A 13,181-nucleotide genomic window follows, 5' to 3' on the forward strand; every position below is an offset into this window, starting at 1 on the left:
AATGCAAGTTAGATAATACAGTACACTGGTTCATTCAGACAGTTTCCATTAGATTAATGAACAACAATGAAACATAGTACAGGTAATCTTTACTTAATGGCCACAATTGGAATCAGCAATTCTGTCACTAATTGGCATGGTTGTTCAGCAAGACATTTACTGCCTGACTTTCCATTGCTTTTCTGAAGCTGGCTGTGAAGTGCACAAATGGTGATCACAAGAGCTCAGGGTGTTTCAATGATCATAAATGTGAAGTGCCCAAATCTTGACTGTGGCAATGGAGCAGGTCTAGGACAACTCGCCACAGATGACTTGCTGCAACTGACTTGCCGTGACTGACTTGCCATGGCCAACTAGCTGCAGGATAATTTGCTATGGCCAACTAGCTGTGGAACAACTCACCATGGGACAATTCAATGCCAATTGACCAACAGGCCCTGGGGCTCCACACTCTGGCTCAACCCAGGACTTCTAACTGGAGAAGGTTTAAACCTAATGCAAGACAAAGCCTGCTGCAATTCACTTGTCCCTCTCTTGACTTGTCCAGTGTTGAATTGTTCCATAGCAAGTTGTCCCATGGAGAATTGGCTGCAGTGAGTTGTCTCGCAACAAGTTGACTGGGGTGAGACAGCCAGGGCGAATTGGCTATGTCGAGTTCCGAATGGTACGATGATTGTAAGTGACAGGAGTGGTCATAAAGTTATTTTTTCAGTACTGTTGAAACTTGAACAGTCACTAAACAATGGCAGTTGTTAAACGAGTACTACCTATATGTTATTTTGGACGATAACTGTAAGCCAAAGATAAGCAGTTTCATATTGGGGTATATTTGCCAGTACTATGCTAATAAGTGCATATCATCAGTTTTCATTTAATATACACATATTTTGGATTGCTAAATGTATTCAATTTCTGGGAGATATTCAGTGTCACATAAGTAGAACTCTGCTTCACATTAAGATTTTTTTTTCCTCTCTTCCCTCTGCCACTCCCCACCTACTTCAGAGTCCTTTCTCCAACTTTAGAGTACAGGGTTTTGTTTGCTATGAGATAAGGGATCGCAGGTAGATTGCATTAGGTTTCAACACGTATCTCTTGTCCACATACCACAGACACATACAATATATTGAGACTAAACTTGGTCTACATTGATTAATCTGAGGCATAAAAAAGAGTAAATTCTAAAAAATATTTATGAAACATTTAGGTAGCCTAGAGTTGGTTTCTTTCTTTCTTCTTGCAGAGTTGCAAATGTATTGGGAGGGAAATTTTTTTTCACTGGAATGGTAAACTCTGCCTTCCCTGAGAATCAAAAGAATGGACCGGAACATAATATCTGGATTAGAAAACAAGTTCCTAATTAGAATTAATGTGAAATTGGATATATTTAGAGCATAATAGGTAGTTACCACTTATCCAGATCAAGAATCAGGTTATGAGATTAAGAATATTTAAATATGAGATTAAGAATATTTAAATATATTTTTAAACTGTATTTTTGAGTAAACGTAGAGTACAGTAGTTTAATTCCCTCCCCCCACACACGCACACTACCAAAAAGTATATTTATAAATCACATAAGTTGGAACTTGCTATTTCTATTACAAACCTTCACAGACCGGTTGCAATCCAGACCAAGATCCATTAAGAAGACATGTTCTTTCTGGGGAACCTCTCAACTGATAGCCCATTTCGCAGGAAAAACGTATTAGGCTTTTGATCTTGAACTCATCACCAAGTCTAGAACTATGAGAGGGCATTCCGGGATCATCACAATATCCTGGATTGTTTCCTAAAAATTGTGAACAGAATTACATTTAAAATTGAGAAGTGCACACTGTTTCAGATTCATCTTATTTTGGACTACTGTAGTAACAAAAGTTTTATGCTTTGATTCCAATATCGAGGCTCACTTTGATTTGCAATCACATGTAGAAATGTTGGAAGTGCTAGTTTTGTTTTTGACTTTTTTTAATACACCAAATTAGCTGATTCCCTAATTACCTATTGTCTCACTGAACAGTCTTTCAAATATTATGTCAATCATATTTACAAATGTAAATTTGTTAGTGCCTGTCAGATTTTCTATTACACAGTATTATATTATCGTTCCCATCTTACCCCTATAGGTGGTCTGTGTCTTCCTCAATCCTGAATCCTGTACTAGAGGCCTCAGAATTTGAGATTCTGTGCAGTATCTTAGCTGTTCCTAGCACTTCTGGACAGAGAGCTCTGATCTCATTTCTGGGATCTGTTGGAACAACTTACCCATCTTAGGAGTCACAGCCATGGAAGCCATTTTTGTTAAATAAAATAATGAAACTTTTGCTAAAAATAGCAAATGAACATTAGGAATATATTAGAAGCTCACAATTAATCTCTCACAAAATTACCTGAACAATGAGGGAGTGTCCCACTCCAGCGGCTGTTTTCCTGGCACACTCTGCTAGAGTTTCCCAAGAGAGTTTGCCGTTCTGTGCACGAGTAGTGAACAACAGATCCAAATGTAAATTTGTCTCCTGATAGAATTGCATTTGTTGGCACTCCAGGATGTCCACAAGATATTGCTATGATGAACAAAACACAGTTTTAAAAAGTTTATAATTATGAAGTCAGTGCATAAAGCAAAAATGAACAGATTAGAGAAATTGAATCCACTAACTGATATATTCCTTCCATGATCCCCATTACATGTATGCAGTGAACAATTTCACATAAACATTTTACCCTCTGTTACTTGGATATTGTCCATGAATTTTCTTGCTAATTGACTGTTCTAAATAAAGTGAGCAGGGAAATAAGTATGAGGTGAAAATTAAAGAAAGTTTGTCACATAGTGAGTTCACTCTAAGATTAGCTCACATGCATCCTTGTAATAAGTGAGATTTCTGGCCTTCTGATGAAAAAAAAATTGAAACAGTTGTTGGATACTTACGCAAACATTTGGGTAATGATCTGTCCCATAAACCATTGGCTTTACATGTTACAGTGGAAGATCCTAGAAGATAGAATCCCTTCTTACAGTGGTATATGACACTGCTTCCATACTTGAAAGATTCAGGGAAATTCTGCTGTCCGTGACGAATAGAATTTTCCATAAAGCCTGGATCTGAACAGTTCACCACTGTAAAATCAAAGAGAAGTTTTCTCACTATGTAATGAAGATTGAGAAAACTGGTGCACTATACACCTTTGCTCCAATTTTTCACTTTAATGAAATCTTCCTTCCTTCCTGCCCTCCCTCCTTCCCTTCCCATTGCAATCAAAATACTTTCTATGGTTTGCAATGTAATAGCCCACTAATGCCTTTCAGTTGTGTATATACCGGTAAGTAACAACAAGTAAACATTTTTTTAACTTGTTCCAGTACTATAATCTGTGTTTTAATACATTGGAAGCCAATCTTTGCATGGAAGAAGAATATGGGTGCACAATTTGGGACTTCCAAAATGGTTCTTAAGAATTTATTTTGAAACAAAAACTTGGTCCTTTTTTTTTTTTAAAGTGTGTGTGGGGGGGTATTAGTAAAATGAGTTTATTTCTAGGTATCTTAAAGTTTAAAATTATAACTAAAAGAAAACCTTTCCTTATACAATGCTAATATGAGTAAGATAAGCAATACAATGGATTTTTATTATGTTTTTCAGATGATTGTGTACTTTGCATAGTAGATTATGAGTCTATCATTTAAAGTTTTCAGTAGACACTAGGTCTCACTGTAGCAGAGTTGCCAATATATACAAAATATAAGGGGAAAGAAATCAAAATCTTAATGTTTAGTAACATGAATAGGACTAGGCAAATCCACCTTCAAAAAATGCTTTCCTACCTGAAGTCTTGGACTGGTTTTAAGAAAACTGCATTTCATGGATAGAGTAATGCACTAATCCTATCACAGCTGACTTACCTTGACAACTGGGTAAAGAACTGCTCCACTGTCCATTGCTTCTGCACTGTGCTCGGGAGACACCCTGAAGTAAATATCCTGTATTGCAGGTGAAGTTGACTACATCGTTCAAGTTGAATTCACTGCCGTTGGTTACACCATGCAAAGGGTTTCCTGGATGGCCACACGTGATTGCTGTTGAAAGTAAGTTCAGAGTATCTTGTAAACCTAAGACAGGGACTTGTCTTCAGGATAAGTGTCTATGCTGTCATTTTATAAACCAGAAGTTATGGGTGAATTGAGAGATTAAGTCAACAACATATGAAAACTATGAGCACATTTGATATTTTGGAAATATGTTGTGATCCATCTCAAGTCATAGTTGCTACAGGGAAATTCCCAAATTAACTGCTACAGCATACACTAAAGGGTATAGACATCTCGAAGATAAACTGATGAGCTTTTTTGTTAAAGATCCCTTCTATCTCTATAGGAAATTCCTTGCTCTTTCAATTTATTTTTTGTCCTTTTTTTCTGGTGGGTAAAAGAGCTTGTTTCGACACATATTTTTTTTTTATTTTTGAAAAATGCTTTTAAATGATTAATAATTGTTGGCTTCAACAAAAGTCATGCAAGCTGACTTTTCTAGGTGTGCAACAACTTTTTCCTTCAATGCACCTACACTTTTTTTTTGTTCATAATTTTTTATTAAAAGTTTTAAACAAGGAGATTAAAAACTAGTACAAACTAAAAAAGGGAAAAAAGAAATCAAAGAAAAAAAAAGCTGAAGAAAAATAAAAAAGAAGAAAAAATATAAAGAGGTAGTTCCGATATTCTTCACAGCAGTTTGTAAGTACACCTCTTTCTCTAAAGTTACATCATATTACATCTTTCTATAATCTATACTTTCTAATCATCAAAACCATAAATCACAAGGTTTCCAAAACAATGAATCACAAGGTTTTTCATTTTGCACAAAAAGTCCATAAAAGGCTTCCAGTCTCCATTGCAAGATCTTAATACCTGGAAGATATTCCAGAGGATTTCCCAACCCCCAAGGTCAGATGGAAGGAGGAAGGAGGGACAATCTAATCTGCTCATGGTGTCTCATTTCTTGCTAAACTGATACAATTTGATATAATCCTTGGTTAGGAATTTTTATATGTAACAAATAGAAGTACTGTTTATTGCCTTTTAGTCATTGATCAAATTGGTAAAATGGAAACACAAATATTGTTTTCCCAGATCATATGGTTTTGCTAGGCCAGCATTATAATTTGTTAGTCCAGAAGTATAATAATCATCAAGTGTTCTGCTTCCCCCTTTTTTCCTTCATTTATTTTTTATAATGTCAATCTGACAGTTAGAGGCATATCACTTTGCATATGTTTATTCCAATCTTAGCTATTATAACTGATAGGTATTAAAAATCAGTTGTTCTGAATAATAATCTGCATTGGGCTAATAACACTGTAAGGATTTTGCTACCTGACATGTTCTTCACCAGTAATCCTATAATTTGAAAAATTGCCAGAATAGATTATATGTGAAATGGTGTTACAATATAAAATTAAGTTTGTCAGTAAAAATTACAATAGTGAAGACAATTGTGTTTAGATTATTGCCCTTTTTGGCAAATGCATATTCCACTCAGTCAACTCCTGTTTATACCCCTCATTACTCTTGACAGATGGTGTTTTTGTGATGCCTTTTAGAAACAAAAGGTCTTAAACCTTGTGTCTAGTCTTACCATATCATCATTACTATTGTCACACATTGCCAACCTCTTGACAGATCAACGCTCTGCAACTATTGTATTGGAAAGTCAGAAAAAAACTGCCATGTTTTTTTATTCTGCAGTTCTTTCAATGCCCTTATGCAAGGAACTTTTTTACAATAGTTGTAATTATGTGTGCTGTCAAGATTCATGACTGAGTGACATAGAAGTTGATTAAAAGAATAAAGATTGTGGCCCAGGATATTTTTTATATAAAACCATATTTATGCTTCTACTTAATGTTAATATAATTATTATAAATATAGTATTCCTGATTTACATACCACATATAAACATGCCAAAACTATGCAACTGCATTAAATACTTTGAATAAACTAATAAATTTCATATCAGATTATTCATTTTCATAATTAAAAGTAAATATCAAATTCTTAAAGTATGCTGCTTTAACAGCTACATATTAAATATGAGTTATATTCTATCAAATTATATCACCCTGTAATATAATTCTTTTAGACACTGTGAATAACAAAATGGAACATTTTAGCAAAGAAGTTACAGTTTATAAATACAATAACATAACTGTTTATATGTAATGTAACTTTCACCTAAAAGTTAAATATGTTCTCTCTTTCTCTGCCCTGAGTTGTTACAGGTAATCCTCCACTTACAACCATAATTGAGCCTGGAATTATGGTCATAAATTGGGCTGATCATTAAGTGCATTGTCATCATGTTGATCATTCCTAATTTTATGATTTTTTTTGTGGTGATTGTTAAGTGAACACGATGGTCATAAAGTGAATATGGCAGTTGTAAGCAAATCCATTGTCTGCAATGGGCGTTTATTGTGAGAAACTGGAAGTAAATGCCTGCTTCCAGAAAAAAAAACATAAATCGCTGTCAGGTGACTGCAGGTTGTAAGTAGCCCTGAGGAGGTCCATTTTAACTTCAAACAGTCGCTAAATTAACTTCAAACAGACTTGTTATAAATTGAGGATTAACTGTATGTCCTATTCTCCCTGCATAGTCTAAGAAGGGAGTGATGAGTATATTAAAGAGAGCACGTGCAACTTAAGATTTGAACTGGCTTTTTTATCTGAAACTAATATAATAAAGTATCAGGGCTGTTTGACTCTCTTTATTATATTTTAAACTATGTCAAATACATTAGCAGCTCAATCATGTATTATGGAATTGTTTGCAGAAAAGCATGGGAAACTAAGTTATAGTCTGGATTTCATGGTATAGTCTTATATGAGAGATGAAAGTACTCCTACACTAGGTCTATGTAACAGAAGCAGTGGCTACCATTGCACCCGTGTAGTATAATCTCATCAGTGCTTCCTCTTGCACATGTGACTCTCATTCCTGTGCAAAGGGTTATATCTTATCTTCGTTACCTAACTATATGCTTAGGACATATAGGATGAAATTATCACTTACGGACACAAACCGGAGTTTGCCCAGACCACTTGTGATCTTGTAAGCATATCCGAACAGATGTGCCAACAAGTCGAAAACCGGGATTGCATTGGTACACCACAGTATCACGGTAACTGAAACCATCGCCACTAATGTGACCGTTTACAATTGGATCTGGAGAACCACAGTGTCCAGCTAAAATAAGAAGGAAATAAAAAGAAACAGTAAATTTGCATACATGCTGAGACACGTATGTAAAAACCACATAGACGTTGATAAAGGTATTAAACAAACAGGCAGTCTTGCCCTCTTTACTGTGCAATAAATCTACCAAACTGAAAATGTTGCTAATGAGTTATTTAGTTTTTCATTTACAATATTTTTCTCTTGCCAATAGGCACTTGTCATAAAGAAGAAGGTTTGGTAACTTTAAATAGATAGTTAAGACTAATCTTGTTTAACAACAAGGAAATTTGTAAATTCCACTTCGAAGACATATTTATACCTTGCCCTTCCTTAAGAAGCTCAAGGAGGTATAAATAGTACTTTTTCCTTTAATTTTCTATCACATAATGGTTTATCTGAGAAAGATTGATTGGCCCAAAGATATTAGGTGAACTTCCAAGGCCAGGGATGGATTTTAATCTGGATTTTACCTATTGTTCCACAACCTATGAGCGACTAGTCTATGTTCTTTGGGAAGGAACAGATTTGGAAAAAGGAAAGGATGCATTATAAAGTAAACCTGTATAGAAATTAATAATCATATGCCTCCCAATACGTAGCTTTATGGAAACAAAACACAAGATATTTACATTCTTTTAAATCTAATATTTCTATACTAAATTATTTTTTTATTATTCCTGAGGACATGTAATATTGAAATGTAATAGTTATCATTAAGTTAGAAGTCTTCATTCAGGATTAAGACTAACTCAAAATATATTTTGATCTGTAAAAGAAAACTTAGGAAGCATATCCATTGGCAAATTGATTCATTTCAGTTACAGATTATAGCAATTGGTAGATTTAATAATTTCCTCTCAGTTTGAATTTGATGGAATTAAACATCTAAACAGTCTAGGGATTCAAGAATCAAAGCCAACACAGCAAAGGATATGTAAATTTTAATCAAGCCAAATTACGGCTTAAGTAAAAGAATCTACAATGCTTCCAGGGGACATAAAAAAACTATTAACTTTTTCAAACTTAGGTCAGCAGTTATATATGACGTTAACCAAAATCATATACTGTACATATTAAAGTTCTCCTTTCGAGAGATCTGCAAAAAATACTTTGGCTTTCACAGATCATAAACATCACATATGATTTTACCATAATATAAAAATGAATCTCCTAATTGAAATTTATTATTCTTTTGAATGAAGACTGGTAGGCTTCAAAGAAAATATAGAAAGTTAGCACGATGGGGAACTGAATAGTGCAACCAATTTTAGAATGCAGGAAAAAGAGAGCAGAAATTTAAAAGTAAAATGAGATGATTTATAAAATTTTCCTTATCTAGATTATTTCCTAGTATTTGGAGTTCTGGATTAATTGATATTGTACCAGGCAACAGGGATCCCTTATTCTATCTCTCTTTCCCTCATACTAATGTATAGCGATAAAACATTGGAGATAAAAAAAAGAAAGAATTTATGAACTATTTTATTAACTGCAATTAGTATATTTGCAGAAGATAATATATAAAACAAGTCACTGTTTTTTTTCATTTTTCACATGATATATACAAATGGATTCTATTGATTCAGTTTTGAGAGGAGATTTAGCAATGAAATCTATGCAGCTATTCTGTGATTCACATACTTGAATTAAATTGTGACAACTATCATTAATTTTTCATAGTACATTAGTATTTTTTAAAAGGGCAGATTTTTTAAAAATAGTTATAATATGCCTATCACAATGACATATCACTGATTTATGAAGTTCAAATTAAAATTGATTTAAACTGACGATCTAACAATAAAGAATTTTGTTGGTGAATCTGAATGACTGCATTATAATGTACAGCTTTTAGAAGATGCCAGCTTCAGTGATTAAAATAATCAGAGACACTTTTCTGTATGCCTTGTTTGTTTTGTGTAGTACCCTTTGATAGAAACTGCTAATTCATCTATAATAAATCCAGATAAAATAAGAATTAACATCTTTGCTTGATGCCCCTTTTTTTAAAAAAAAAATAATCATAATTGCTTCAGTAAAGCTATTTTGCTTTGCAGGTGAATACAACTGATTAATTAGGGAAATTAATTCACTTTCAAATTCTATTTCCAATAATAATTGGCTTGGAAAATAATTTTCTGCTCAATTGAAGTTCTTTAAAAATATCCAATGTTAGCAAAGCTAGTGAAGTTTTATTGCATTTTAGGTCTTCCTTCAAACCTTCAAGGAAAGGGGGGAATTATACAGCAGATAGATGCATGGCAGCAGATGAACACAAACCTTCTCCATTTATTAGCAGCAGAATTTCAGTCTTTTCCACAATCTCCAATTTAGCAGACTATATTTAAAACACGTAGCATTATAGCCTTATAACTGGATTTGCTAAATTTCTTTTAGGAATGAACCCAAGTTGAACTAAAGAGTTATAATACTGGATTTTATCTTTTAACTAATAATGCCATCACTATTTTAATCCTAACTTAATCATGCAGTAGCCCTATATTTCATGATTATCTGTTGAAACTCTCCATCATCTTACAAATCAATAGGTTATTTTTTATATGTATATACTCTTTCCAGTATTTGGGGTAAAACAGGAGAAAATAGAAACATTTTCTTTCTTTCAGAGGTTTAATGATTTCATCTCCATTCTTATTTCACAGAAATAGGAGCAGTAGTGTCAGTAACGGAAAACATAAAATTGGCTGTAGATGCTTTGTGATTATAAGATAGAAACTGATAACTCCAAGTAGCTGAAAATGGTAAGTTTAAGAAGCCATCACTTGACCAATTTCCGTTTAGTCTCCAGACTTCACTTTTTGGGAAAGATTGAGTAGCTGGTTGGACAATATATCCAGATAATATTGGAAGAACTGTTATGTGGATCTCTTTTCATCTGGTTTCAGGCCAGGAAACACTATGGAGACAGCATTGGTCACCCTTATCAATGAGTTTTGGAGGAGACAGGATGGGAGTGGTGCATCCGTCCTACTGCTCTTGGATCTCTTAGTAGCTTTCAGCACTATTGACCATAATATCCTTATTGTAGGACTCAGGACTCAATGTCCCCATTTTTTTTTGTTTAACACTAAGAATCTGCAGAATGAGATTAACTGTTGCTTTAGGTTTAGTTGTCTTCAGTATATGCTCCACTGAATTAAGGTGGAACCAGCCTGAGATTGCCTCACGCTTTCTCTGCTTCCCAGTCTTCATGCCTGCTTTTGTTCCTGTAACATTTTATGCACAGCTTCTCCAAGGTCATTTCTATGGGTCTCTGCAGTGTTTGGAGACTAAACCTGGATGGGAGGAAACAGAGTCAGGCTGCATTCCAGGTCTCTAAATTGTCTCTGCATAACCAAAGAGATTGAGAGAGTGGGCATTCTTCAGGTCTCTTGATAAAACACTGTTATTTACTCAGACCAAAGAAGCTTGCCTTCTGTGTTACAGCACTGCTCTCGGTGACAGTATCAACTTGTTCTCCCCCCCGCCCCCGATGACAGTCAGAAAGTTATAGAGAATTTGATTTTTTTTCCTCAGGCCTTGGGGCAGAGTGGTAGTTTAGCCCTGTAAGTTGTTGTATTGTTTAGAATGTATCTTCTAGGGCATTTATGTTCTGTTTCCTTTTAAATTGTTTTTACTTGTTAATGTAATCCATACAGGGTCATTTGAGTTGGGGAGTCTCTATATTGATAAATAAATAAATACTTCTGTATATTCATGGCCCCCTTAATATCTATTGTACTTTTTAAATTATTTTTGCAACTGCCTTGATCATAAAATTCATTAACTGGTGGTGCTGAAGCCATAAAGTCTAATCAATACTATTCATTCATCAATTATATTGTGGTCAAGTAGTCACTTGTGATTTATGAATTATTTGAAATTTTTTGAGAAATGTCTTTTATTTTTCTTAAGGACCTGATTGCTATAAACTGAATGGCTAAAAACAAAACAAAATGTCCACATGGTGAGAACTCCCAACTTTTAATGGAAACATCACTTCCTAAAAAAAAGTTCAATATGAGAAAATATCCTTCGGCCAAGATGTTCTATTTTTCAAATATTATAATTCATCCCTTTATAAGTATTTACCAAGACACCGTGTTTCAGTTCCACTCCAAAGTCCATTTGCTAAGCATTCTCTCACGTGAGACCCAACAAGTGTATATCCAGTGTTACAGGTAAAGATTGCTGTGGCTCCATAAATTGTCATGGTCCCAATCTTATTTCCATTTGGTGGAGAGGGAAGACTTCCACATGAAATAACTGAAAAGGGAAAATAAAGTAACTACAGCATGGCAGCAACAAGAAGCTCATAAATTAACATTTGGGACTGGATGCATTAAGCAAACAAACAAAAAACAACTCTGGAACACTTTGAAGTCTCCATTTTTTTTATTGAGCTAGAAAAAAAGTGAATTAAAGAGCATTATAATGATATTCAGCATAGCAAAATTTGAACTAACCATTTATTTAAAAAGGCATTTATAAAATCTTATAAGTATTTATGAGATTTGTATGGTTTCGTGTAATAAAAATTTTAGTGAAACTTGCACTAAATGTAAAAATAGAGACACTCTGAGAACTAAACAAGTCTTGATAGGAACATCCAAAATTTTCCTATTATTTCAACCAACTAAAATTGATCATCATTTGTCCTCCTTACAACATTCAGAAGCTAGAAACTGATACTTTTTCCACTGAAAGTGTTAGGAGTTGATAAATGTATGTACTGTACATGCAAGGCTCTCAATGGGGCTCTTAACTTACATACAGGCATTTCTAGTTCTAAAACCTCTATTCATTAGAAGTTACTGAACAATGTAATCTCTATCATCTATCTATCTGTCTATGTCTGTCTGTCTGTCTATCTATCTATCTATCTATCTATCTATCTATCTATCTATCTATCTATCTTACCTACCTATCATCTATCTATAGCAAGATTTTTACAAAATATTAGTAACTTTTTGAGATATTTGGTGATAAGTATCTTTAAATAGAACTGAACAATGTATGAATAGAGATTTCTTACCCTTACACGTTGGTCTCTCATTAGTATCACTCCAAGTTCCATTAGTTGTACACATTATGAGTCTCTGCCCCTCTAAATAATAACCAGGGCTGCAGCTCAACATGATTTGTGCTCCAAACTCATTCACTGACCCAGAAATCAGTCTCCAGACGACATGTTCTGAAAGCCGACTTTCAATGCTGGGGCAAATCACAGCTGGGAAAGAAGGAAAGTCCTGCATTAGGGTTTTCTTCCTGAAATTATTTCTCAGAAGGGGAATCATTACCTAGATGCCAGTAGATTTTCCCTTGTGCAATTGAGCATGCTATAAACATTATTCAGCTGCGTATTATAATCCCCATCATGTTTCTTTTTTTAAAAAAAAATTACTAAGAGAGAAAACTGCTTTTAGGTTTAGACATGGAAAATCATAGATATCCACAATTCTTGCATTTTTTTTTTACTGTAGAAATAAAAATGTATTAATTGCTTGTTTTAAAATTTAAAATGAGCTGTGATGAAGCAATATTGTTCTTTGATGCATATTGTGGTATGTTTAGGATCACAGCTGGTGAGGACTATAGTGAAAAAGTAAATTCCTGCCTCATGAGTAAGGCAGGTGGAATTTTTAACAATACATTTATCTCATGAAACTTTAAACTGCATGACAGTTCCTTTAAAATGCTTTTTAATATAATCTATTCAGGGTTCTTTGTACCAATTTGAATATCAAACCTTTCCTTTCTGATAAAATGGGGCACATGTCATCACTATTTCATTTTTACATTGAAGAAAAGTGGGATTAAGGTTGATACGTTTGTAAATATGGGGATATACAAAGCATAATGATGGCACAGAAGCTGATGAACAGAAGAGCATTCAGAGACAGAGAGAACAAAGAAAATAAAGATATAATGGTTAAAATAGAAAAT

The 13,181-nt window shown here is 34.0% G+C and overlaps 1 protein-coding gene across 1 annotated transcript in view; it reads right to left on the reverse strand.

Annotated features, from left to right (window-relative positions):
- Nucleotides 1–13,181, reverse strand: part of CSMD1 (CUB and Sushi multiple domains 1) — a 510,216-nt gene that overhangs the window by 44,168 nt on the left and 452,867 nt on the right. Inside the window, exons 47-53 of the mRNA XM_039322597.1 lie at nucleotides 12,271–12,465; nucleotides 11,328–11,501; nucleotides 7,071–7,244; nucleotides 3,908–4,081; nucleotides 2,936–3,124; nucleotides 2,394–2,567; nucleotides 1,610–1,792 (exon numbers count right to left, since the gene is read on the reverse strand). Of these exons, the coding sequence (XP_039178531.1) occupies nucleotides 1,610–1,792; nucleotides 2,394–2,567; nucleotides 2,936–3,124; nucleotides 3,908–4,081; nucleotides 7,071–7,244; nucleotides 11,328–11,501; nucleotides 12,271–12,465 (1,263 nt within the window). The remainder of the gene's footprint in view (nucleotides 1–1,609; nucleotides 1,793–2,393; nucleotides 2,568–2,935; nucleotides 3,125–3,907; nucleotides 4,082–7,070; nucleotides 7,245–11,327; nucleotides 11,502–12,270; nucleotides 12,466–13,181) is intronic.

The sequence above is a fragment of the Crotalus tigris genome, unplaced genomic scaffold (assembly GCF_016545835.1).
Source record: "Crotalus tigris isolate CLP2741 ecotype Arizona unplaced genomic scaffold, ASM1654583v1 scf7180000024117.2648584, whole genome shotgun sequence".
Classification (NCBI taxonomy): domain Eukaryota; kingdom Metazoa; phylum Chordata; class Lepidosauria; order Squamata; family Viperidae; genus Crotalus; species Crotalus tigris.